Source organism: Chelonia mydas, chromosome 5 (assembly GCF_015237465.2).
Source record: "Chelonia mydas isolate rCheMyd1 chromosome 5, rCheMyd1.pri.v2, whole genome shotgun sequence".
Classification (NCBI taxonomy): Eukaryota; Metazoa; Chordata; order Testudines; family Cheloniidae; genus Chelonia; species Chelonia mydas.
This window is the reverse complement of record NC_051245.2, coordinates 113,166,366-113,194,167: the sequence shown is the minus strand read 5'-3', so window position 1 is coordinate 113,194,167 and position 27,802 is coordinate 113,166,366. Positions and strand designations below refer to the sequence as shown.

Below are 27,802 nucleotides of genomic sequence, written 5' to 3'. Positions count from 1 at the left end.
GAATCTGAAATCCCGCCGCCTCCCGCAGCCAGGAGCGAGACCTCGAGTCCCGCCCCCGCTAAGAATACACAGTTTACCCCCCAATAAAGGGAGAGGGGGAAAGGCCTATGGGAACCTCCACACAGAGAGGCGCTGGGAAAGGACATTCGGACATTGCAATTTGCGAGTCCCAACTTGCAAAGCTCCCCGCACTGGCTGTACTAAGGGCCTACCCATCCCAGCATGCAATGCGCCATCTTTTAACGGCTGTGCGCTACAGAGACTACAACTCCCAGCATACATCGCGCCATCTCCGACCTGGTCTTTCCGCTCCACCTGGCCCTCCGCATGCTGGGATATGGAGTCTCCCCGCCTTCTGGGGGCGGAGGTCCGGCACTGGTTGATGACGGTTTCCGGCGCAGGGAAGGGCTGTTGTTGCTGTGTCAGGGTCTCTCTGTCCCGTACCTCCACTGCCCGCCGGCTTTCCCGGGCTGAGGCGAGATTTCCAGCTGTAGGGAGAGCCGCGGCCATGGCGAGCGCGGGCGGCACTTACCGGCTCCGCTGCTCCGTGGTGGGACACGAGCTGGACGTGCGGGGTCTGAGTCATGGCCTGTTCCCGCCGGGAGGCTTCGTGTCGGTGTCCCGGGACCGAACCGCCCGGCTGTGGGCCCCTGACTGGTGAGTGCTGAAGAGACCGGGCCGGGACCGGGCTCTTCGGGGGTATGTGGCGCGACCGGGCAACTGCTGCGCTCCGCTCTCTGCCGGAGCTAGCTCTGATCTTTCCTTCTGGGCTCTAGGCGCTAAACTCTTCCCTGGCTCCTTGCTGTGGGTACGTGTCTCACAGCTGAAATTGGCCTTCAGCGTTCAGAATCTTAGTGCAAAGGAGTATAATCTCCCTGCTCTTCCTGTGGCTGGCCTTAGCTGCTAAATATATGTGTGTGTGTGTGTCTGTTTAAAAGTGGATTACAGCCTTATTGGCTTGCGCTCATTGGCTTTCTCTAAACACCTTGAGAATCTCTCAATTTAATAACGACACCGAGGTCTGTGGAGTGAGCAGACTTGTGGTGGCTCTTTATCAGGGCTTTTTGTGCAGAGTCTGTTCCAACTTGATAGCTGGCTGCTCTGTGAGTGATCATAAAGTGTAGTCCTTGTGTCTACTTTTTGGGGAATTCAGGGAAGAATGCTCTTTGAGCTCATTTTATCTCACTAGCTCAGTGCTTTACGGATGCTACATTTTTCTCATCCCTCCTATAAATGTGTGAATCCTGTTTATAGATGGGATGACTGAAGCAATAAGAGATTAAAGTGCTACTGTAAACTTAGTTTTTAAAAATAAAGTCATTCAAGTTTTTGACAGATCAGAATGTTCTACATTTTAAAAATTCTTTTCACAGGTCTTTTAAACGGGTATTTGTGCTTCGTTTAATGTTCACAATGGTCTCTTCAGCAAGGTAGAAACTGAATACACAGATATGGTATGCGCTGACACTGTTTATACACAAAGTACAGTCCAATGCACAAAACAAACTGAAAAAGAGAGAGATTTTTTTGTTGACGGCTTTCAGTTATAAAAATCTTAGGAGTTACAAACAACTCTACAATTTTGTTTCTAAGTAGACGTGCCAGGGTCACAGTGTGAGTCATTTAATTGAAACTGAGAGCGAGTCAGGAATTGAAACTGAGAGCTGATTCACAATCCTTTGTTATAATCAGTAGATGTACTGCTATGTAGTGTATACTTGGGGCATCAGCAAAACCTGTTTCCTACTATGTGCACAGCTTAACATTGTGACCCATATCCTTGATTTAGTGGGTATGCACTTTCTTTTCTAACAGAGTGGAAAAAGAAGCAATTGTCAAGTTTGTCTGAATATTTTGCCCGGAGGCTGTCATATAAAACTGTGAGTTGGGTGAGGGAAAGTGTAGAGGGATAGACTCTTAACATTTCCTAACAACTTTATCACAAAGGAGGGATTTGTCCTCTCTTCCAAATTAATGAGACCGCTCTTTCTATACAATTTTTTAGAATAAAATCTTTTGTAGTTAAGTGATTATAAATCAAAGCACAAGTCCGATTTGGTCAAATGAGATAAAAGCAAAACTAGGGTGGATTTGATTTAATCATGATTTAAATCACTAGTCAGCAAGACTCGATTTAATCATGGTTTTCTACATAAAAGGGCATTCTTGTTGGTTACAACATTAATACGTATTCTTCACAACTCAGAGATAGATGTAGGTTTCATTTTTAGAAGGTACACACTATATACATTTTTAAACAGTGATTTATTTTGAAAACTTTTCAGATTAGTTTTACAGCTATATCAGAAAACGAATGAGTGTTTGGTTATTTCATTTACCAAAGATAATTGAAGCAGATATTTATGAAGTCATTGGGAGGTGAACTATCTCCAATTCAACAGGTTAATCATTAATATTTGGAGGATTTTCTTTCCAGGCTGTATTAGGAGGAGAACATCACCAGACAAACATTTAAATTGTTTTTTTTTTTTTTTTTAACTAAAACAACAACATTAAGTATTCTGGATTTTTTTCTTCAACAGCAAACCATACAATATTTTAACAAAACAAGCATATGTCCCTTGCTTCTCACATTTATCTCCAGCCTTCTTCTCCTTGTCCAGATCTATTCCACCCCCAACAATCTTTTATTCATTGAGCTTTTTGAAACTTTGCACTCTTAAAGAGAGGTAAGAGATTGACTCTGTGTGCACAAAATTGCAGAGGGACAATAGAGTTGAGGTCTGTTATTTCTCATCTCTATATATTTATTTAAAAACACTTTTGCTGTTAACAAGCATGTTACCTCGGGAGACAAAAATCCAGTTTGAGATTGATGCAAAACTAAGCATCCCTGATGGTATCTTCTAGACTGAGCACTAAGTCCCGTTGGGTAGATAGAAAGATTAACCTAAATAATCTATACAGAAGCCTGTGGAACCCCATAAAATTGGGACCCTAATTCATGAACTATTGGAATTCTTTTACAAAAGTTTTTTTTAAACAGTACATGACACTATTGTCTCATACTATAGAATTAGAATTTATAATCCCTATTCCATGATGAGATCTCTTTGAGCTATAATGTATCTTAATTAAAACTATCTTTAGATAAAATGCTTTTTGAGGGAAAAAACATCTATCAAAAAAATTCGATTTAAATAAAAACAATCCAATTTTTTTTTTTAAATCATTGATTTTTATTCATCCTGAGCAAAAAGCATTCTAAGCTGATCTTAACACTTTCAATGCCCTTACAAACTTAGATGCTTCTCACAACAGGCTGGCTGGTTGCCCTTCAGCCAGGCTCTCCCCTTTGATCAGCACTTCAGTTGCTTGGTGGTGGTGTCTGTTGATGGAGGTGGAAGAGAGAGAGCATGGCGAACATCTATCCCTTTTATCATGTTTGTTCTTCTTTCTAGTTCTCCACCACTATGTTAGTGATCACAATGTGGGTAATAGCAATATGTCCACTTTAGGAAATTATAGGGATACAGCAGAAAGGAATCAATGAGTAAGCTATCATATACAAAATTTTAGCTGTAGCCCTTTGTTCTTCTACTTTTTGGTGGAGGAGAGGTTTTAGCTGACTATTGTGACTTCCACTATTGTTTGTATTGTGACTTCAACCTACATGTAGCACTTGAGAAGCTGAAGGAAGGGGTGGGGGGAAGATCATGATTTTTACAAGAAAACCTTTGGAATGTGGGGTTAAATAACATTTTCACTGACTCCTGTGCATCTGAGACATTCAAGGAGGTAGACACACAGCTGCATACAGTACCTGAAAAGCTAATTTAAAATTGTTTCAGGTTCAGTACGTGCCAACTTCTGTAGGTTGCCAGATTTTTATATTTTTAATGGCTTTTTCTCTCAACTAGACTGACTGTTCGGAGGAAGCCTTGAAACTGTGTACAGAGAGCCGTCAAGTATTATGTAAACAAACCAAAAAATAGAAATATTCTCGAATCTCTAATTTATTTTAATATGAGGTGTGTCTTATAAGTTTTAAAAAAACGAAACAAAAAACCTTTAGATAGAAGTGTGATTTTTAGTTGACGTTCTCTTTAAAATATGAGTATTTCAAAGTAAATGATTTTTGTCCATTTATGGTGTAGCTGTGAAAAATCCAAGATCAGAATGTGGAAAAAAAACAGTATAACAACAGGCACTTTGTAAGTTGAGATGCTTACAATTGCAACCCTGTAAATGTTCAAAACTTCAAAAATCTGTTCATTAGCTCTTCAGGTTATGAAAATTGTACAGTTCTCACGCCCTCACCTTTGCTCATACATGCTTATAAAGGTATATACCTAATCATGCTTGAGCATGAGTATAGAAGTGCCTACTTAGGCCTTGATTCAGCAAAAGAATTTTTGCAGGCAGTCCCCCATTGAAGCCACTTGTACTTCACATTGGGGAGGGAGGAAGGAACAAAAGAGGGGAGGGTTGTTGCCCATGCACAGGCAATTACGGGATTGGGGGCCTTAGTTTGTAGTGATAACACAGCCTTTCGCCAGCTGGCGCATGTCTTCTAATGACACAAGCATAAATAATTTGCCGATTGGTGTCTTCTTAGTTATTGAAGAATGATCTTTTCCTTAAAACAAAACAAAAAAACTTGAATTCAAAACAGAACTATTAATGCAACATCAAAGTTGTATGGTTCAGCACTGAAATTAAGGTCAGTTGCACGTTAACTTTACCCCTTTGTGTACATGCATTGCAGAAATCTTGACTTGTGATCACAAGGTGTTTTAGATACTAGATTAAAATATTATATTGTATTATTTGATAGATATATTATTACATCAAAGATTTGCTGTTCTTAGTCTTGTCTCAGGAAGCCTATATTATTATTAAACCTAACCAGATGGGTTATGGAAACAATTTCAACCCACTCTCTGACTGTAATAAAGGAAATTAATGTAAAATAAAATTAAGGGGCTATTACAAAATGCATATTAAAAAACTAACTGCATGTGTAGGAAGGAAAACACAAATTATTGGAAAGTAGTAAAATGCCCATTTGCAGCATGAGCCTTAAGTATTAAATATTAGTAAGCGAAGCAAAGAAATAGAATGGAAGAAAAAATCTGTTGATTTTGGAGAGAACTTCTAAACATTTGTCAGTACGAAGTGGCAATCAGTAAGATTTTAAGAAATATGATTATCAAGCTAACTTTATTTCTGAATTTATTATTATGCTCAATTTCTGTAGCTATTAGTGTTTTTTATTCTACTTTTGCAAACGCTTGTCAGTACTCTTTAAAAAGGGCATGGGATTCAGTAAAAGACCGGTACTTGACACTCAAAAATCTTTATCCAGAAAAATCCTCCTATCCTACGTGTAAATATTATTATAAGTAGTGGCTTTACTTCTTGACTCCTTTAGGTTATTAGTAACTAAATGGCCAGGTTTAAATATTGCTTACCGTACTGCAAAATTTGAAAACTGTATTTTTTTTTTTTCAAGGCTCTGTTTTTCTTTCTGTTTAAGACTCAGCCTATTGTTAATATATATCAGTCCAAGAGTTTTTGAATATAAAGTGCATTCTGTAGCTTAAATTGATGTGGGTATGTTTTCTTTTATGATTCGGTAAATGTAAATTTATTGATCTGTTTATCTGTTTAGTCCTAACAGGGGGTTTACTGAAATGCATAGTATGCGTGGCCACTCCAATTTTGTATCTTGTGTATGCATCATACCTTCAAGTGACAACTATCCTCGTGGGCTAATTGCAACAGGTGGCAATGACCATAATATTTGCATCTTCACCCTGGACAACACAGCTCCGCTCTATGTCCTTAAGGGTCACAAAAATACAGGTAAGTATAGGTCTTGTTTTGTAATTCCCCTTGTGAAAGCTGGAACTAATGCAAATTGTCTTTAACTTGGTTAAAATAAAATATGGCTCATAAAATGTAGCTTTTCTAAGACTTAGAATTCTTTAGTATTTTTCCATCGTGAATTACTTCCAAATATGGCTATCAGCAGGTTTTGTATAATTCAGATTCTCTGTAAACTAGTCACAGTAACTCATGTTTTCAGCAGAGCAAGGCACAGCTATCATAATGTATAATTACTTATGTGGATTAATAATATTTGTGTTGTGGTACCACGTAGGTGCCTCAGTACTGAATTAGGGCTCCACTTGGGACTTTACAAACTGTTCAAAAAACCATGAGATCTGCTCCAAACTTGACTGTCCAGGGGACAAATAAAGTTGGCCCTGGGATTGTGGAATACTTTTGACAGACTCCCAGAGCATGAGTCCAAATGGGGATGTGTCTACACTGCAAAGCAATAGGGCTTGATTCCTGGGTCCAAACCCTGGCTTAGAGTGATTTTGTGTTTGGTGGAAGGGGGATTGGGCTTGAGCCTGAGTTCAAACCCTGGACTTACGTTGCAGTGTAGACATACCCTCATGTCCGTGGCTGACCTGTGTTAGCTGATTTGGGCTTGAAGGGTTCAGGCTGCAGGGCTATAAAATTTCAGACGCTTGGGGACCCACCCCCTCACAGTGCCAGCCAGGCATGTTTTGCTGCAGTGTAGACGTACACTGAGAGTCACCTTGTTATCCCCCCTGCCTCCAGCGTGAGACAGACTTATTTGTGCTTAATTGGGAGTCAGCCCCCAGACACCTCCAGTTTGTTAGTTACCCAATCAATTTCTGGGCTATACCAACCCTTATGTTGCCTTGGAAGTTAACAATAGGTATACTCAGACCCAAGAGTCTCTGAAGCGTTCCCCTGTTGTGTTCAGCCCCTTATCCACTCATGGTAATACCAGGTATGCTGTCCCCAAGGGTACAGTAGACACATCAGCTTGAATGATTCAATTTGGGATCAGTTCCTTGTACAATACCATAGCACTAAGGTCTACTTATTGTGAAAACTATCATAAGTTTATTATCAAAAATCAAGATTTAAGATGTACAGTAGAAACTCAGAGTTACGAACTGACCAGGTAATCACACACCTCATTTGGAACTGGAAGTACACAATCAGGCAGCAGCAGAGACAAAAAAAAATATAGTACAGTAATATGTTAAATGTAAACTACTAAAAAAAAAGGGGGGGGAGCAGCATTTTTCTTCTGCATAGTAAAGTTTCAAAGCTGTATTAAGTCAATGTTGAATTGTAAACTTTTGAAAAGAACAACCATAACGTTTTGTTCAGAGTTACGAACAACCTCCATTCTCGAGGTGTTCATAATGCTGAGGCTCTACTTTAGTGAGTAAGGATAATGAAACCAGAAGGGTTACATATAAAACCAAGTCAATACATGCTTTCTAGAGGCTAAACTTAACAGACTAATCTCCTGTCTAGAGCCAATTTATCTCTTCTCCTCCTCCCCTTCCTTCCCCAAAATAAATAAATGTCCTTTTTGCAGCGTCTCCAACCAAGTCTGGTTGGGATCCCGTTTTCATGAATGTAAATGCGTTGTTCGTTTACTTCCTAGGTGCAGGTTAAAGGGGTGTCTTTTTTTGTTTTCTCCTTATGTTCCCCAAAGTTCATTGGCTGCCTTCAGAAACAGGACAACCTGCTATGGTTCAGTCTCATTGCCTCCCAGTTGACTTCATATGTAAATTGTATCGGCTTACATGCTTAACTTATGTGTGAACCGAGACAGGTGAATATACATCCTTTGTCTGTCTGGCAGAAACCTGTTCGTGAGCCCTGTCTAGATTCAGACTTTAGGAACATGTTTTCATTATACATATATTTCACAATGATGTTAATAATCAGCATGATGTTTTTCATTTAAGCTCTTACATGACATTTATGGATAAATACCATGAAAGCTGTGTGCTAGGTGTAGTGAGTTAGTCCGGCCTGCTAGAAGTTGCTGTTACAGAACAGTGAACCGTTTGCCAGCCGGCTCCAGTGGTCCTCTGTGTTACAGAGATGTCCTCTGAAGCATTAAGTTCTAGTTAGCACTTTGACTGCAAGTATGCTAAATTCCCTTTCCAGAGTAGAAGAGGAAAGGCCCAAGGGCTTGCCCTGGAAACAACTTTAAAAAAAATTGCATTCCATGAATATATGCTGCTAACATAAGAAAAATCTCCTTCCATATGTTACTGGAATAAGAAAGGGGCAGAAGATAGGAATGCTGATTTGACTATTTGTTCCAGTTTGCAGCCTTTCATCTGGGAAATTCGGCACATTGCTTAGTGGCTCATGGGATACCACAGCTAAAGTCTGGTTGAATGACAAATGCATGATGACATTGCAGGTATAGTAGTTCTTCATGAGTATATCAAATGAATAATTGAACAGCTTTGTAAAATCAGTTGTTTTCTAGCTATTCTAACACTGTTCTTGTTCACAGGGTCACACAGCTGCAGTATGGGCAGTGAAGATATTGCCTGAACAGGGATTAATGTTGACTGGTTCAGCTGACAAAACTATTAAGCTATGGAAAGCAGGCAGATGCGAGAGAACATTCACTGGTAAGCGTTTGGGTAAAATGGAGAGTATTTTCTAATTTGACATCTTTATGAATCAACTTCCTGTTTGTGAAAATTTCATGGATTCAAGTAACTTAATATTTAGACCAAGATTTTTGAAAAGTGGCTAGTGATTTTTGGGTACCCAACTTGAGACACATTAAAGAGGCCTGATTTTCAGAAAGTGCTAAGCAAAGGAATTTTTTTTAAAGCTGGATCGTTATTAAACATCGGTTTCTAGGATAAAGAAATTGCAAAATAAGATATTGGTATGTTAAGCTGCTGCTGCTGAAAGCAATATTTGGTTGTTCATAAAACCTTTTTCTTTCCTTTATAAAGGACACGAAGATTGTGTGAGAGGTTTAGCAATTTTAAGTGACACAGAATTTCTTTCCTGTGCTAATGATGCCAGTATTCGAAGGTGGCAGATCTCGGGCGAGTGTCTTCAAATTTATTACGGACATACAAATTATATATACAGCATATCTGTCTTCCCTCATTGTAAAGGTAAGACTTTACTTCCAAAGTAAAATAGCTTTTCAAAATGAATGGTAGTTCTGGTACCATTATAGAATGCTGATGAAAGAACTCTGATTATATTTTCTGTATTTTTCTGTTTGGACAATTAACATGTCACTGGAGGAGAAATGTTCTTAAACATCTGGGTTCAAAATTGCTCAGAAAATAGGTATGATCCGAAAGGTCCTGGGAATCGGGTGAAATCCTGGCCCACTGAAGTCAATGGCAGAACTCCCATTGACTTCAACAGGGCCAGGAATTCAGCCCGGGTTGCCATCTGCCTATCGGTACCCTAGCATAGTGCAAAAATGATACTTGTACATAGCAATAGCCTTAGAGACAATACTTAATATTCCTGTAGCAACTTCTGCAGAAGGATCTCAGAGCATGCTACAAATGTTAATTATGTAATCTTCACTACATGTCAGAGAGTTAGATGTGAAAACAAAGGCTCAGGACTGTTACTTGCCCAAGGTCACAGAAGAAGTTGATTCTCAGGTTTGTGTGTTAATCATAAGATCTTTCTATGATGTATAGAATATGTTTGTACACTTGGTGAAAAGTAAAGCACCATAACAGAGCACAGGGCCTCGGGGGTGCATGCATATGTCTCAGTGCACTTGTTACAGTACTTGTACTCTTTAAAACTGACAGCTGTAGTAGCAGGTTGCATGTTTCTCCTGTGCTCAACAGAAAATAGCATATGAGGTTTCCTGCCTCATGGGCAGATGGGAGAGGCCCAGGGTTTGGGAAGAACCTAGAAGGAGACTTTTTTTTTTCTTGCACCTGTAAGGCCTTCAAAGGGGACACCTGTAGGGGCAGGAGCCAGCTGGCAGAAAGCCTCCACTAGGGAGGGCTGTGAAGAGTGAAGTCTTGCAGACCCAGGGGGAAGACAATGACCTGATGATGGTGATATTGTTTTGGCTTTTTAAGCTTTGTTAATAAACCCCTGAGAAGGAAACTGGAACTGTGCTGTTTAGAGCATAATTTCACCTTCGCCGGCTAGTGGATCAGCCCACCAGTTTACACACTTGAGCACTTTTTTCAGAAAGAAGAATGAGTAATGACTGTTTTACCCTGCTTTCCCTGTAGACCTCTTTAAGGAGATGCAAGAAGTATTTAATTAAGTGTTTACCTGCGGGAAGGTACTTTGTACCTTTTTATCTTTGTTTGTTATATTAAACTTCTATATATTCATTTTTTGTTTTGTTTTTTTTTTCCCCAGATTTTGTAACCACTGGAGAGGACAGGTCACTTAGGATCTGGAAACGAGGGGAATGTGCTCAGATAATCAGACTTCCAGCTCAGTCTGTTTGGAGCTGCTGTGTGTTAGACAATGGTGACATCGTGGTTGGCACAAGGTATCCAGACTTCACTCTGTCTGTATAATATGTAGTGAGCTACATTTGCAAAGCACTTTGTCAAACTGATTATATGCATCATTGTGTGTGGGAGAAGTGCCTTGCTCCAGGATAACATTTCTTATTTTGGAGGAAGTTTTATATTCGTTTCAGTAGAACACTTATACTATTCTGAGAATGTCAGAAGAAATGGTGCCTTGGAAATGTGGCTGGTTTTTAAAGTTCAGTACCATGGATAGGCTAGCAGTTACTCTGTACCAAAGTCCATTTGATAGAAGTATTCTGCCTCAAGGCACCTCTACTCTTTGTCTGCTTATTTCTTTGTGATAGAACGCCAGCATGAGAACCGAATCTTTTGTATAGCAGATACTGATTTTTAGCCTATTAGAATTAACAAATGACATAAATTCATATTAGAAATAACTTTATTCCATACCAGGAACATAACCACTTTGACATATCAGATGATGGAGATTACATTTTTAAATATGTTGTATTTCTCCGCATTCAGCGATGGGATTATCAGAGTATTTACAGAGTCTTTGGAGCGGACAGCGAGTGCTGAGGAGATTCAAGCTTTCGAAAATGAACTTTCCCAAGCAACTATTGACCCTAAAACTAGTGATTTGGGAGACATTAATGCTGATGATCTTCCTGGAAGAGAACATCTGAAAGAACCTGGTAAATTCTTCAGTTTCTATTGCATTAAAAGACAAACAAACAATAAACCTTGGTTTTGTATTATAAGGAGCTTAATCTCTCCTGGAGATGGAGAAGGCTTTGATGATCACTTAAATTGTGTTCTTTAACAAAAAAATTAATTTCATTCTTCTGTGTTCACTGGTATTATGGAGGCTCTGTTATGCCTCTAATAAAATATTTTGTTTCTGAGGGTTTAATTGATATTCTTCTATCTCTTCCTAGAAATAGAACAGATTACATTTATGATGAGCCTTTAATAGCTTTAGTATGCACCAGTGCAGCAGTTTTTGTTTAGCAATGTGACTCAGTAAGGGACAACTTGATGTGGCATTGTTTTCCTAAAAAAGAAAAAAATAGTTACAAAACAAACTTAACCCTTTCAAACCCATGAATGTTGAAATAAAACTGTCTTAATTGCATCAAAATTTTATCGTAAATTTACTTAATTCAGAATGAGGATCTCCATAAGAAAAGAATGGAGCCAAGTGAAATGAAAGGAAGCAGTGATAATTTGGATAGCTCTTAAGCAGAAAGATGGTTTTGGTTTTTTTTCCAGTCAGAAAGCAAAACCTGTGCCAAATTTGAAGGTTTGTGTACTTGGAAACATTATTTCTTATTGGAAGCTGCTTCACTATCTTATTTCTCTCTAGCTATATAGTGTCTTTTTTTTTTTTTTTTAATTATTTCAAGGAACAAGAGAGGGGCAGACACGACTAATTAAAGATAATGGGAAAGTTGAAGCCTACCAGTGGAGTGTTAGCGAAGGGAGGTGGATCAAGATTGGTGAAGTGGTTGGCTCGTCTGGAGCCACACAGCAATCATCTGGAAGGGTTTTATTTGAAGGAAAGGTATGTAAAGTTTTTTCTTAGATCATCGTATTGATGTTCTAGTAACTCTTCATTACTCCAGTCATTGTTTGCAATAAACTTTTTAAAATAAGTTGGGTACTTGTCATTACTTCATTATAGATACTAGGTCTAACAAACATCTCTTATTTAGAAGCAGAACTGTTAAATACTGTAGTTGCCTATAGTATGTACCTTAATATTTCTGAAATGCATTTGCTGGAGCAAACTAGCTAATGTGGAAAACTACATACACTCTAGACAGTATTTAATTTACTATTCGGGATTGAGTTCTTATTCACTTATTGCTTATTGCTAATGTCTCATTAGATTTTGATTATCTTGTGGCTTGCTTTTCAGTACCTGCAATTTCTATTGACTTCAATGAGAGTTGTAGTTGTATGTCTGAAAAGGTCACTAGTTTGTCATGCTACATACATACATACATACATACATACATACATACATACATACATACATACATACATACATACATACATACATACATACATACATTCGAGACTGCATTTTATAGTGCCTCTGATCTATTCTAACCTCTACAGATTCTGTAGATGGCCAGACTTGTTCACAAGAATTGATGTGATGTGTCTGCTTAATTATTTTTAGTATTAGTTTGTCTCTAAAAGCCACACACACAAGTGTGATTTCAGTTTTCCTATTCTTTGCCCTTTTCAAAAGGAACAGCTCTGCACTCTAAGGGAAACGGTAGCTTCCATTCATGGTAAAATTTACTAATCTAGCCCACGCTTGTTTTTTAACTCTGTCCAGTATTTTCTAAAATAAAATATTTAGACAAACAGTCAGCATAGGAGAGTACTATATTTTACTTTTTAATGAAGTCTGATAACAAGGATATTCATGTTCTCAAAACCAGAAATCTTAGTCTGGCATCATTTACCTGTACTGTTCTTACAGTCCACATTTGATGTATCTGTAGATAAAGATGTTGACACCTTTTTGACTTATTTCCATTTTTATTTCCACTTAAAGGAATATGATTATGTTTTCACTATTGATGTGAATGAAAATGGGCCTTCCTACAAATTGCCATATAACATCAGTGATGATCCCTGGCTGACTGCATACAATTTCCTGCAGAAGAATGATCTAAATGCCATGTTTCTGGATCAGGTGGCCAAGTTTATTATAGACAACACCAAAGGGCAAACGCTGGGGAATACAGACACTGGATTTTCAGATCCCTTTACAGGTAAAAGGAAAAAATCCTTACAGGTAACTATCACTGGTGGACACTTTAAGATTTCAGAGGTTAATATCTTTCTGAATTAAAACTGCAAACTATAAGGTGCATGTTCTTTTCTGTCTGCAGCGTACAACATATTTTTATATAGTTGGCATGGTCACAAATATGGGACATCAGTTTAGCAGAATGCTGGGAAAGCATTCTGTATATTACCATGCAAATATGAGCCCACTAAGCTTCCAAATTCAATATCCAGTACTTGCATAGCAAGACACTGATTTACCGTGGGGCTTTGCCTGATCTAGCTTCTGTACTTGAATTGACTTCCTCTATATTTTGTTTAATTGTTACTAGTTTAACTGCTGTGTTGGGTTTGCATTTTTTTTTGTTAAATTGAATCTTCAACAAAAAATTACTCCATTTACTCTTTAATTTTCTTTTTATAATCCGTAATAGGAACACAGCTTTTCAAAGCAGCATAACCTTTTTTTTTGCCTTAAATTTAAAAACTCAGGGATCGTAGTACAATTGTTTTTTGCTTAGTGTTTTAAAAACAAAAAAAATCTCTAGTCTGAATAGAAATACTTTAAGACTTTTATATTTCAGTTACAAGTTCTACTGAGATTGAAACATTCCCTTGCAATGTATTCAGCATTTTGCTAGTTCATAATCCAGTTGCATCTGATTTTCATAAACTGTTGAAATAACTAATAAGAACATACACATGCAGTTCATTCCTTGGGGTTGGAGAGAAACCCCACTTGACAGATATTAGTGTTTCTGTTTACTTAGACCTGAAGAGAAGCTCTCTGTAAGCACTAAGTCAGTCTAATAAAAGACATTACCTCACCCAGTTTGTCTTTTGAAAGTCTAGAAAGTACTCAGATGGTAATGAACAAGGTGTAAGAACCTAAATAGGATAGACTAGTATGTGTATTTTCCAATCCCATTGAAGAACAACAAGTAAAATGCATACATGGTGGGAATTTATTGATTTTTAATAAGGGGTAGTAGTAGCAAGGAAACTTTTTTAAAATGTTATTTTAAAAATAAAATACATTTTTAACCTTTTTGTCTTTTTTTAAATGTGTGGAGCTGATTTCTTGAGAGTAGTCAAATTCAATGAACAGACATAATTTTGTATGCAAGACTTTTAATATCTTCCTTTTGGACATACATTACAAATCTGGTAAATCTCAGTCTAAATGGAATGATTTTAACCCAAGAGTGCCCTAATTTTGCAACATAGATGGTTGATTTGGCAATTTGCTAGGAAGCTGAAGGTCACAACAAACGTGTAGAAATGTACACCTTTTTTAAATGGGGAAAAAAAAAAAGTGCTCAGTTGTCTTGGCTAGATAACTAGAAAGTGTGTGTGTGTCTAATTTTCTTTAGAAACAAAAACCCCCTGCAAAACATCTTTATCATCCCACAGTTAAGGGTTATTAAGGCACAAACTGAATTCAGCCTCATTTTGAGCCACTTTGCTATCTGAAGAGTGACCAGTGCAGAGACTAATGGGTTTCAGTAGAAATTATCGTCAACATAAGAGAATAAACTGGCTTTCCTTTTCTTACTACTTCACAGGCAGTGGTCGCTATGTTCCAGGCTCTTCATCTGGGTCCAATGCTGTACCTGCACCAGATCCATTCACAGGTATTACATAACTTGATTTTTGTTCTAATGCCTCTGGCAGGCATCAAAAAGTGGGGTTTTATCCTATTTAGGCCCAACCAATGGCCAACAAAGAGCAGTAAATTTCCACCCATCCCTTCATTTTGGGGGCCACAATCTTGATCAGATTGACTCCTCTTGACTCAGATTGACCAGAATGACTCTCTGCTGTGATAATCCACTGTGAGGAGAAGTGATATGAGGCTCCCTCCTCCACCTCACACAGTTCAGTTTGTCCTCTACAATGTTCCACCACTCCAGTTGCAGAGGAAACAAGGTGCTTAACCCTCATACTTGCTAAACTTTTGTTAAGTCACTTGGCCAACTAGGAGTTGGGTTTTTTCTGTAGAATTTTACACTTCAGTATCTTCTTACTACTCTGGTTTTATCTGAGTGACCTGTCTTAATGTAATAGTATAGAACACTTTCAGATTAGCAGGATTGTGACCACAACTGTTGGTGTGGGGATAAGACAATCACTTGGCACTTGAGAAGGATCCGTTTGGCTTGTATTTTTTAATTTCTAGTTTTGTGCTAGAAGAAACAGGACATAGCTAACATAACACAGTGTAGCACAATCCTCAAACTGCGTGAAATGCTGAGGATAACTTTTTTTATTTAATTAAAAATAACATTTTTACTTTAAGGGGTATACAGATATTGTGACTGTGTGATATAATTTCATCAATAACGGAAAAAACTAGTTATATTTTTACTGCCTTGGAGTGGTATACATTAATGTAATCCCTCAATTGCCATCTTTTAGGTGCTGGTCGCTATGTCCCTGGTTCTGCATCAAATGTGTTAGCTCCTTTAAGTGGAGTAGTTGATCCATTTACTGGTAAGGACTTCATCTTGCAAATAAATTGGTTATGCTTATCTTTCACTTCAGTTTCTCTTTTAACATTATAAGATTATGCTTGATGAGATTTTTATATTAAATTCAATTGTTTTCAAAGCTGTAGTAAAAGGAAGCCTGTTCACCCTTTGAAATGATTGGAAAAATGGAAGACATTTTTCATCTTTTGTATTCCTCTATTCTGTGCTCCAGTGGGAATGGTACAGTGAAACATCAAAGTATGTGGTGTTTAATCTGCCCCTTAAAGGAATATAAGGGTGACTCTCTCTCTTAGTATGTTAAATAGGTTTCCGCTCATACAGATGGTGTCCGTGGTACCAACCAGAGAAATGGGTATAGTCAGTTTTAAATGGCTAAGTGAATTCTACTAAGTGAGTTGATTCTTTTCAGATGTAATTCTAGCAAATAGATCACAGGTAACAGATCAAATCTGATAATTCATTGCTAAGATAGGGGAAATTGCCTTTCCAAAGAAATCTCTCAGACTTCAATTCCAAATAATGTAGGTGTAGCCCATGCAGACCACCTTACATTAGCCTCTTTATTGTGAATATGACACCGTGAAGATAAAGGGGTGTTTTGTTTTTTTTATTAAAATGTGGACTGTCCATACTTTGTGTGTCAAATATGGTATCTACTCTCCAATTCTAAGTATTATTTTGGGGGAGATATGTGGCTTGTAATACATAGGAAGTCAGACTAGATGTTCACGATTATCCCTTCTGATCTTGGAATATTTGAACCAATGAAAAGTTTGTGAACTGAATGATGTTTGTTTGGATTACAGTGAAATCCTAGTTATGCACTTGCTATTGTGTAGGAAAGCATTTGGAAAAAATCCAATTATGAATTAATTATGTTTATAATTATGGCCTTTTGGGTTTGTAACTATTGTAAGCACTAATGGCAAAACTATTGACAAATTGCAGGAGCAACAAATATAGAAGTTACTACTTGTTATCAAACACTATTCTCTGTTGAATTTCTAATATCATCTTTACCTTGTGTAGGAAGAGGTGCTTATCAAGCAACCGATGCTAAAGCTGAAAATATTTATTTTCCAAAGAAGGAAGCTGTCACTTTTGACCAGGCCAACCCCACACAAATATTGGGTGAGTTTTTGTGTGTGTGGTTTTTTTAAAATTCTTAAATCTAATTTTGGTTAAACTAATTCTCCACTCTTTCTCAACCTCTCCAAGAAGCTACATTATTTTTACCACCTCTCCAACCTTCTAGTCCTGCACAATGGATATCTTTGTCACAGCTCCAGCCAGACCTACAATATGGAAGGGTATTTGAAAATCCAGACCAGGGGGAATTGGGAGTCTAGACTGAATTTCACAAGGGACTAATTTTTCTTTTATATAAAATATATACTTTGTTCTCCCTGTAATACAAGTCTTGCATGCCTATTCTTGCTCTTCTTGGGGATTTTGCGCACTGAGTTGGTGAATCTGAGTGATACAAGTCTTGCTCCCCCTGTTGCAATAAAACTCCACGATGCTCCCAGCCCTTGCTGGCTTCAGGAGGACATCCTTTGATTTGGAATGTATAGCCAGGGCTCGAAAAATTCACCCAGTATGCTGGGTAGTCATGTCCTCCGTGCTGTGTTACACAGTCATGTCCCCTGCACTTTCCTAGACCAAGTCCAAAGGGGACATTCTTCTCATCTAGCCTGACATCCTGTGTAACCCATGAAGTAAAACAGTCATATACACCAGGAGTACTCAACCTTTTTCTTTCTGAGGCCCCCCAACATGCTATTAAAAACTCCGCAGCTCACCTGTGCCACAACAACTGGTTTTCTGAATATAAAAGCCAGGGCCAGAATTAGGGAGTAGCAAGCATGGCAGTTGCATGGCCCAATGCCACAGGGGCCCCCACAAAGCTAAGTTGCTCAGGCTTTGGCTTCACCCCAGGTGGCAGGGCTCCAGGCTTCAGTCCCATGTGGTGGGGCTTCCGTTTTCTGCCAGGGGCCCCAGCAAATCTAACACTGGCCCTACTTGGAGGACCCTCTGAAACATGCTCACGGCCCCCCAGGGGGCCTTAGACCCCGGTTGAGAACAACTGGTGTAAAGTATTTAATTGTAATTTACAGTGAATAAACTTTCTATTGAATTCATTTAAATGTACCTTGCTTTTGTTAGACTTTTCCTTTTCTGCCTTGACTCCACTCTCTCTTTGCTGTAGTAGATCATAGTGTTTGTTTTCACTGTCACTTTACTTTTCTTACTCTCCCTTGACCCTCCCTCCCCCTTTATCGTTTGCTAGTTCATTTCCTCCCCTATGTTTTCTGTCTCATCTGTCCCCAAAATCTCTTCCCTTCTTTTTTTGCCTGTATTTTCTGTACCTAGGGAGTCCTATAAAACTATACTTGATATGATAGTAACTCAAAATGAGAGAGGTGCTATACACATTTATGGGATGACATAGTCCTACCCTAAAGAGTTTATGAAAGTGAAATGATGCATAAATGTGGGTGGGAAGGAGAGATTTTACAATCACCCTCTCCCCATCTTCCCACCTTATGGGGCTTGAAAATGTACCAAATACCCAATAGCCAGAGGACTGAACTAAAATAAAGTGTCCCACTGTCCAGGGCTAACATGCCTGTAACCTTACCCCAGCTGCTTGGAAAATGAAGAGTGGTGGGATTACTACCAGGGTGCTGTCCTTTGACCACCTCCTGGGGTTCTATATTTTGTACTGAGTACAAGAAAATATCTGATCAGTGTGAACTCCAGACCCAGACTGCTAGAGGGTAGAGAGCAGTGGCGCTGGAACATTTTTAGTAGTGGGGGTACTGAAAGCCAGCCCCTTACCCCTGTCTGCCCCCCCGTCCCACCCTGAGGCTGGGAGCAGGGCTGTGTCTCTGGGAGCAGGGAACCCAGACGGGGTAAAGGGGCCGAGGCCACAGCTGGGGGTGGGCATGGGGCCAGGAGCGGAGCCCTGGGCAGGGTCCGACAGCCAGGACTCCATGTGCAGGGCCAAGCGCAGAGCGCTGGTTGGGTGTGGGGTCACGGGGGCCTCAGGAGTAGAGCCCCGGGAGTGGAGGCCTGGGAGCAGGGTTGGGGCTGGCAGCTAGGACCTGAGCCCCAGGTGAGATGAGGGGTTAGGGAGCAGAGTGCAGGCGGAGGACCAGGAGCAGGGCATAGGCAGGGGAAACACCCCCAGTTTTATGCACAGAACCAGTGGCTGGGGCGCGGGGCCAGCAGCCCTACATAAAACCTGGGGGTGCTGCAGTACCCCCCACACCACTACTTCACACACCAATGGTAGAGAGAGAACATTCTTCCTCAAACTCTATAAGCTGCGGGTTGCTTGAGTATAGTGGTGGTCTCTGCTAATCCCATGCCTTCATTTGTGGGGAGTACTCTCTAGTAAATAGCTCCAGTCCTGCCTCTGCTGTTACTCCTAGATTTTCCCTATATGATGGAGAATGAAACTGACTAATTTTTGCCAGTTTAATTGCTGCCCATAGGGTTTCCAGTAATAGCTGTGAGAACTGAAATTTGCAACCACAAGGGCTAGAATTTTTTTTTTTTTAATGAAAGCGTAGATTCTGCAAACGTTGATATCGCTCACCCAGGAAAGTTTTTCCTACTAGCCCTGTGTGAGTGAGTTGTTCAAACAATAACAGTATGGAACTCGGGAGCTAGAGCCCCCAACTACAAATTTAGTGTAGTTTTTTTTGTTTGTTTGTTTGTTTGTTTGTTCCTCAAGAAAGACTCTCAACTAGTCCTTCCAGGACTTCCCATTGATTGTCCTCTATAAATTTGACAAGAAAGGGTAGAGGTAGTTGAAGTGGTACTCCTGCTTCTAACTTTCTGTAGAACTGGAATTTGTGACCTTTAGAAGGCGTATGTGCATCAGTGAATCAAACTTTGTGGCAAGCTGTAAAATTTTGGAATATATTATATATATATTATAAACATTTTGTTCTTAAATTAGCATAGTTGAAACTAATTTTAGTTTCAAAGGTTTTTTTGAATGATAAGGTGATTACATGTTCCATGGCACTTAACAAGGAAGTATGCATATTAAGATGATTTCAATCGTTTCTGAGCACATCTTGACTCAGTTTAACTTTGAATTACCCAGCCTTCCCATACTTTACCTACCCTGATGATCAAAAGATAAGGGGGAAAAAATACAGCTATAAACACTCAAAACTAATTTGTGGTGATATGGTCCTTTACCACTGTCAGCTGACATGTTTCAGTATCATAGATATGAGTTCAAAATCTCTCCCCCCTATTTAAAACACTTCGCTGCAAATTTTCAAAAGCAGATAGTGTTATGTACTTCTGTAACCAGCTCTTTCTTGAACATTCTTGAGTCTAATATCAAGTCTCTTAATGAGAAATTCAAAATGATAAAGTATGAACTAATATTATTGATGTATTTTTATAACTTAAGCTTAGGAAGTCCAGACTTCTCTGGGACAAGATTATGCCAGAGATAATGTTATTCATGGAATATTGTGGCTAGAGCAGGGAATCAAGGATCTAAATTTTGGGATTGTACCTCAGCTTTGCTGCTGACTTGCTGGGTGATCTTGGAAATGATGATTGTGAAAAATAGCCATTTGTGAAAAACTGAATTTGAAAGGTTGTGAAGTCAAGCAAAATAATTTCTGTGCAAAAAATCTACAGAAGAAAAGTTGTGAAAATAGTAGGGGGCTCGATGTTTCTAAAATGCTTTAAGATTCTCTGGAAAGTGCTTTGTAAGTATTTCAGGTGGTGAAAATCTACTGGCACAGACTAACCTTTTGGGGTTTTTTGGTTGCACAGGCAAACTAAAGGAACTTAATGGAAGCACACCTGAAGAACAAAAGCTAACTGAAGATGATCTGATACTCCTAGAAAAATTACTCTTTGTAACATGTAATACCTCTGCAGAAACACCAACAGCACAACAACTTCAAACTTTATGGAAAGCAATTAACTGGCCAGAAGGTATGAAATAAACACATTATATGGATGGGCAGGAGATAATTGGGAAGCTCCTCTTCATCTATCCCTTCCTTTGAGTTGTACCTCCACAATGTATCTGTTCCCTCAAAATATTCATCCATAGTTATTTGAGGAAGGAAAGTAATTAACTTTGTATTATGGTGCCTTAGATTTTTCCATGATTGTTTCTCTTAAAAGCATGTTGTTCTGCCATTGTTTAAACCCAGATGTTCAAAAGCTACTCTGTAAACCTCCAAAACTTCACGGAATGCATCCTCTCAGGAGCTCATTGGACTAAGCTGAAACTGGCCCAACTGGAAGCGATTAGGTGTACCAGTACTTGAGTTTTGAAGTATTTCAGTTGTATTCTGCCTACAGCTGGGAAATCATAGAAGATTAGGGTTGGAAGAGACCTCAGGAGGTCATCTATTCCAACCCCCTGCTCCAAGCAGGAACAACCCCAACTAAATCATCCCAGACAGGGCTTTGTCAAACTGGGCCTTAAAAATCTCTAAGGATGGAGATTCCACCTCCCTAGGTAACCCATTTCTGTGCTTTACCACCCTCCTAGTGAAATACATTTTTTCCTAATATCCAACCTAGGTCTCCCCCACTGCAATTTGAGACCATTGCTCCTTGTTCTGTCATCTGCTACTACTGAGAACAGCTCCATCCTCTTTGGAACCCCCCCCTTTAGGTAGTTGAAAGCTGCTATCTAATCCCCCCTCACTCTTCTCTTCTGCAGACTAAATAAGCCCAGTTCCCTCAGCCTCTCCTCATAAGTCATATGCCCCAGCCACCTAATCATTTTCATTGCCCTCCACTGGGCTCTCTTCAATTTATCCACATACTTTCTGTGGTTGGGGGGGCCCAAAACTGTACGCAATACTCCAGATGTGGCCTCACCAGTGCCGAATAGAGGGGAATAATCACTTCCCTCGATCTGCTGGCAGTACTCCTACTAAGGCAGCCCAATATGCTGTTAGCCTTCTTGGCAACAAGGATACACTGTTGACTCATATCCAGCTTCTTGTCCCCTGTAATCCCCAGGTCCTTTTCTGCAGAACTGCCGCTTGTAGTGGTGCATGGCATTCTTCCGTCATAAGTGCAGGACTCTGCACTTGTCCGTGTGGAACCTCATCAGATTTCTTTTGCCCAATCCTCCAATTTGTCTAGGTCACTCTGGACCCTATCCCTACCCTCCAGCATATCTACGTCTCCCCCAAGTTTAGTGTATTCCATGAACTTGCTGAAGGTGCAATCCATCCCATCATCCAGATCATTAATGAAGATGTTGAACAAAACCGGACGCAGGTTCGACCCCTGGGGCACTCTGCTTGATACTGGCTGCCAACTAGACATCAAGCCGTTGAGCCCAACAATCTAGCCAGCTTTCTATCCACCTTAGTCCATTCATCCAATCCATACTTTAACTTGCTGGCAAGAATACTGTGGGAGACTATATCAGAAGCTTTACTAAAATCAAGGTATATCACGTCCACTGCTTTTCCCATATCCACAGAGCCAGTTATCTCATCATAGAAGGCAATCAGGTTGGTCAGGGATGACTTGCCCTTGGTGAATCCATGTTGACTGTTCCTGATCACCTTCATCTCCTCCAAGTGCTTCAAAATGGATTCCTTGAGGACCTGCTCCATGATTTTTCTGGTGACTGAGGTGAGGCTGTAGTTTCCCCAGATTCTCCTTCCCTTTTTTAAAGATGGGCACTATATTTGCCTTTTTCCAATTGTCTGGGACCTCCCCTGATCACCACGAGTTTTCAGAGATAATGGCCAATGGCTCTGCAATCACATCATCCAACTCCCTCAGCACCCTCGGATGCATTGCATCCAGCCCCATAGACTTGTGCATGTCCAGCTTTTCTAAATAGTCCTTAACCTGTTCTTTCACCACTGAGCGCTGCTCACCTCCTTCCCAGTACAGCAGTTTGGGAGCGGACCTTGTCTGAAGACTAAGGCAGGAAACATTGAGTACTTCAGCTTTTTCCACATCCTCTGTCGCTAGGTTGCCTCCCCCATTCAGTAAAGGTCCCATGCTTTCCCTGATCACCTTCTTGTTGCTAATATGCCTATAGAAACCTTTCTTGTTACCCTTCACATCCCTTGCTAGCTGCAACTCCAATTGTGCTTTGGCCTTCCTGATTACACCCCTGCATGCTCGAGCAATATTTTTATACTTCTCCCTAATCATCTGTCCAAGTTTCCACTTCTTGTAAGCTTCCTTTTTGTGCTGAAGCTCACAGAAAATTTTTCTGTTAAGACAGGCTAGTCACCCGCCATATTTGCTATTCTTTCTGCACATCGGGATTGTTTGTTCCTGTGCCCTCAATAAGGCTTCTTTAAAATACAGCCAGCTGTCCTGGACTGCTTTTCCCCCTCATATTAGCCTCCCAGGGGATCCTGCCCATCATTTCCCTGAGGGAGTCAGTCTGCTTTTCTGAAGTCCAGGGTCTGTATTCTGCTGCTCTCCTTTCTTCCTTTTGTCAGAGTCCTGAAGTCGACCATCTTATGATCACTGCTGCCCAGGTTGCCACCCACTTGTACTTCCTCTACCAATTCTTCCCTGTTTGTGAGCAGCAGATCAAGAGGAGCACGGGCCCTAGTTGGTTCCTCCAGCACTTGCCCCAGGAAGTTGTCCCCAACACTCTCCAAAAACTTCCTGGATTGTCTGTGCACTGCTGTATTGCTCTCCCAGCAGATGTCAGGGTTATTGAAGTCCCCCAGGAGAACCAGGGCCTGTGATCTGGAAACTTCTGTTAGTTGTCCGAAGAAAGCCTCATCGAGCTCATCCTCCTGGTCTGGTGGTCTATAGCAGACACCCACCACAACATCACCCTTGTTGCTCTCACCTATAAACTTAACCCAGAGACTCTCAACAGACTTTTCTCCAGTTTCATACAGGAGCTCTGAGCAATCATACTGCTCTTTTACATACAGTGCAATTCCTCCACCTTTTCTCCCCTGCCTGTCTTTCCTGAACAATTTATACCCATCCATGACAGTGCTGCAGTCATGTGAGTTACCCCACCAAGTCTCTGTTATTCCAATCACATCATAGTTCCTTGGCTGTGCCAGAACTTCCAATTCTTCCTGCTTGTTTCCCAGGCTTCTTGCGTTCGTGTACCGGCACATAGGATAACTTGCCGATTGCCCTACTTTCTCAGTGTGACTCAGGAGGCCTTCCCTGTTGCACCCTCCTCCTTGTGTTTCCTCCCGGTATCCCACTTACCTCGGGGCTTAGGTCTCCATCCCCTGGCAAACCTAGTTTAAAGCCCTCCTCACTAGATTAGCAAGCCTGCCTGCAAATATGGTCTTCCCTCTCTTCGTTAGGTGGATCCCATCTCTTCCTAGTAATCCTTCCCGGAACAACATTCCATGGTCAAAGAATCCAAAGCCCTCTTTCCGACACCACCTGCGTAACCACGCATTTACTTCTACGATGGTCCCTACCTGGGCTTTTCCTTCAACAGGGAGGATAAACAAGAACACGACTTGCACCTCAAACTCCTTTATCCTTCTTCCTAGAGCCACATAATCTGCAGTGACCCGCTCAAGGTCATTCTTGGCAGTATCATTGGCACCCGCGTGGAGAAGTAGTAAAGGGTAGTGGTCCAAGTACTTGATCAGTCTTGGCAGACGCTCCGTCACATCCTGAATTCTAGCTCCAGGCAAGCAGCACACTTCTTGAGTTTCCTGGTCTGGACGGAAGATGGATAACTCCATTCCCCCTTAGGAGGGAGTCCCCGACCACCCCCCCCCTCCTTAGGACAATGCAACCCATGCTTTCCGGTCGATGGGGTCTCCTGATCCCTTCCCTCAGATGACTCTTCCAAACCATTCTCTGCAGTAGTACCTGTTCAGAGAGCCTGAAAACAGTTTCTTTCTTCTATCTGCATTGGGGGTACGTGGGTTCTCCTCTTTCTTCTTCTGGAGGTCACATGCTGCCAATTTTCTTCCATGTTCTGCACTTCCCTCTGATTCTTCAGCATGCTGTGCCTGCAGTACCAAACACTGACTTCTATCCAGAAAGTCTTCATTTTCTCTGATGCAACACAGGGTTGATACTTGCGTCTCTAGTCCTTTAATCTTCTCTTCCAATGTGGAGACCAGCTTGCACTTGTACAGAAGTCGTTTCTATCCTCTGTGAGAAAGACAAACATGGCACATCCTGTGCCAGTCACAACAGCTGATCGCTCACTATCCATATTGTCTTCCTTCTAAGAGCCTCTTCAGATGTTGTATTTACTGCTCACAGAAGCCTGAAAGGCAAAAGCCCTGTGGGAAATCTCCACAGGCAAACTGCCTGTTTGCTTCTCCGTTCGCAGCTCATTCGGTTCAAAATTGTTTGCTTTTTTTTATAAGGCTGCTGGCTCAAAGCAGTTGCCCTGGCTCAAAACCGTCCCTCCAATCAACCACTCAAGGCCCACCTGGAACAAAGGACTCCCAATTCACACTTTTCAAACAACCAACCACACGGTCAAACAGTGCCTGCAACTAGCACCAGCCAAACAAATTGGTCACAGCAGACAGACACTTGGATATTCACCACACCAACTCACAACACAGCCCCCCAATGCAGCACTCACCATAGCGGACGGTGGCTCTTTAGTCAGGTTGAGATTTATAGCCTGTGTAAATCAATTGGGTGCACTGTGTCTGCTGAACTCGGAGGAAACTGAATTTAAAATTAACCTTATATCAAACTAATGCTAATGTGACATTTTAAGTAGAAAACTAACTTTTTTAAACAAATCACATTTAAGAGATTTAATATGGATTTTTGTACATAGCAGTGAACCATACTACAGTCTCCCACATCTCTGTAGACCAGTGCTGACACCTACATGTTTCTGGTGCTTTTACGGGTGTACAGTCTCTTCATTCCAAAGAGCCTGGATGCCTGTAAAAACAGGTGCATGTGAAGAGGAGGACCAGGTGCAGCTGATGGTAAAAAAGCCCTGCTGCTAAAAAGGAAAAACAGGATCCATCAGTGGGACTGGAGCTGTCAGCCACCAGACAGGGAAGAATGTCCAGGGGAAGATGGAATTGGGCAGCATATCCAGGAAATTAACTGCCTGGACTTCTTAATACCTTAGACATCTTGTTCAGGGAAGTGGGGGTGCAGGGGAGTGTGTCTGGGGGAGTGGAGGAGATTTGGGGGCAGGAAAGCATGTACAGGAGAGGAAAAGGAACAGAGTAGATGGTTTGGGGAAATTAAAATGGAGATCTGTAGTTGACAGCACAATTAAAGGGACTCTGCCAACTTAAAAATCAAATTTCTGCCTGAAATCTTTCACCAACTGTTACAAATAACACCCAAGATTATCCTTACAGCTTACAAGGGTGGAAAAAATCTCCTTTTAAAGTTGTATATTTGTATATAGTCTGTTTCAGTATTGTCAGTTTCCCTTGTTCAATGTCTGCTGTTTTTTGTTTTCAAGTGGTTCTATAGCACAGATATTTGTATGTGAGCTAGGAGGCAGGTGTAGTACATGAAACTATTCATATTTTAAGCTTACTTTAGAAATACAAACTAGGATTCAAGCTGATGGCATCCTTTCCATTTTTTTTCAAATTGGATAAAACACATAGTGTGGGCAGCTGAAAATACACTACATATTTTCCTTTTCCATGTAAACAGTTGCTGTAGTAGTCACAAAGACCGTTATGAGATCTGGAATGGGAGGTTGCCCATGATATGCTTGCTATTTAGATGTGGGCTACATTGAAAAAAGTTGACAACACCTGTGAAACAGCTGTGTTACAAGAAGTATCTGTCTTTTCAGTGTTGTCAGACTGAATTCTTTGGACATGATAGTTTACTAGTATCTTGGAAGCACTGTGACTGTCTCTGAAGTTAATACCCATGGCAGTAAAGTTTCTCTGGTAGACATCTGAAACTTTTTGTACAATTGGGGCTGGGTACACAATTTTCGTTTTGATACGAATTTCTGAATATTTGAGTACTTGTGGATTAGGCAGTTGTGATCTATCTGAATCTTAATTGTTCTCTGTATGTTCCTTTGTATAGTAGTACTCCTTTCAAAAGCAGGAGTAAAGATCTGCACATATAAGGAAAGCTCTCCAGAGTTCTTACACAGATATTGCATTGTTTGTAATGCATTAAAATATTTTTCTTGTCTCTTAGATATTGTCTTTCCAGCATTAGACATTCTTCGATTGTCTATCAGGCATCCCAGCGTGAATGAGAATTTCTGCAGTGAAAAGGATAGCATACGATTCAGCAGCCATCTCCTAAAATTTCTGAGCCGTAACGGAAAACAGGCAAACCAGTTACTGGCACTTAGAACTCTTTGCAATTGTTTTGTCAGCCAGGCAGGCCAGAGGCTCATGATGTCACAGAGGGACACAATAATGTCACATGCAATAGAACTGAAATTGGGCAGCAATAAGAACATTCACATCGCGCTGGCCACGTTGACGTTGAACTATGCTGTTTGGTTACATAAAGTTAATAACATTGAGGGAAAAGCTCAGTGTTTGTCAGTAATCAGCACAGTCATAGAAGTTGTTCAAGACCTTGAAGCCATTTTTAGACTGCTTGTGGCTCTTGGGACATTAATCAGTGACGATACAAATGCTGTGCAATTAGCCAAGTCTCTAGGAGTTGACTCTCAAATTAAAAAATATGCCTCTGTATCAGAACCAGCTAAAGTAAGCAAATGCTGTAGGTTTGTCCTTAATCTGCTGTAACTTTTTTTAGCACTTGGGCACCTAGGAATGTAGCGAAATAATGTTGGGGGTTTTTTTGTTTGTTTTTTTGTTTTTTTCCTTTCATATTTTACATGACTGAATATAACTGAAAAAATACTGTGGGAGAATTTCAAATTTGATGAAGATCTAACTTGTCATGAGTGGAACAACCTAATAAACTTTTGCACTGATTGTAAATTATGTTTTACTGTCTGGGATACATGAGACGCTGGTATGAACTATACTGTCTTGAGTGATGAGCTCATTAAATATGTCAGGCTAAACAGGGTCAAACCAGGTCTGTACTTGGAAGGAAACATAGGAGGGGAAAAAAAACAAGGAAACAAAGGAAGTTGTTGATTCAGTACGTGTCAGTCTCTTTAGAATCAGCACTGAAAATAATACGTCAGCATGATGCTGGGAAGCATTGTGCCTGTTGGTGGTGCTGTTCGCCAGCAGACACAAAACTAAGATT

The 27,802-nt window shown here is 40.4% G+C and overlaps 1 protein-coding gene and 1 long non-coding RNA gene across 6 annotated transcripts; one reads left to right on the top strand and one right to left on the bottom strand.

Annotated features, from left to right (window-relative positions):
• Positions 1 to 3: 3 nt before the first annotated feature.
• Positions 4 to 27,525, top strand: PLAA (phospholipase A2 activating protein). 3 transcript variants are annotated; one of them, XM_037902074.1, is made up of 15 exons: positions 523 to 657; positions 1,816 to 1,880; positions 5,636 to 5,829; positions 8,139 to 8,239; positions 8,336 to 8,456; positions 8,793 to 8,960; positions 10,198 to 10,333; positions 10,773 to 11,014; positions 11,726 to 11,883; positions 12,892 to 13,111; positions 14,693 to 14,761; positions 15,546 to 15,620; positions 16,649 to 16,750; positions 20,432 to 20,596; positions 26,762 to 27,525. In XM_037902074.1, exons 3-15 carry the CDS (start codon positions 5,658 to 5,660, stop codon positions 27,325 to 27,327), a joined length of 2,295 nt encoding a protein of 764 aa, XP_037758002.1. In that variant the 5' UTR covers positions 523 to 657; positions 1,816 to 1,880; positions 5,636 to 5,657; the 3' UTR covers positions 27,328 to 27,525. The 3 variants fall into 3 exon arrangements, with proteins under 3 accessions (XP_007065495.4, XP_037758001.2, XP_037758002.1); XM_007065433.4 differs by lacking the exon at positions 1,816 to 1,880 and having other exon boundaries at positions 4 to 657; positions 10,845 to 11,014; XM_037902073.2 differs by lacking the exon at positions 1,816 to 1,880 and having other exon boundaries at positions 140 to 657.
• LOC119566581 lies at positions 10,744 to 14,833 on the bottom strand. Of its 3 annotated transcripts, none has more exons than XR_005225824.2 (2): positions 12,367 to 14,833; positions 10,744 to 12,310 (listed from the first exon to the last, which is right to left on the bottom strand). It is a non-coding gene; the product is annotated as an uncharacterized LOC119566581 (long non-coding RNA). The 3 variants fall into 3 exon arrangements; XR_006290927.1 differs by having other exon boundaries at positions 12,359 to 12,894; XR_006290926.1 differs by having other exon boundaries at positions 12,375 to 12,894.
• Positions 27,526 to 27,802: the final 277 nt, after the last annotated feature.

Coding starts and splice junctions, on each gene's coding strand:
- PLAA (XM_037902073.2), top strand. CDS start 338: ATGGAGTCTCCCCGCCTTCTGGGGGCGGAGGTCCGGCACTGGTTGATG. Junction 5,830..8,138: donor TAAGGGTCACAAAAATACAG/GTAAGTATAGGT, acceptor TATTTGTTCCAG/TTTGCAGCCTTTCATCTGGG. Junction 10,334..10,772: donor GACATCGTGGTTGGCACAAG/GTATCCAGACTT, acceptor ATTCCATACCAG/GAACATAACCACTTTGACAT.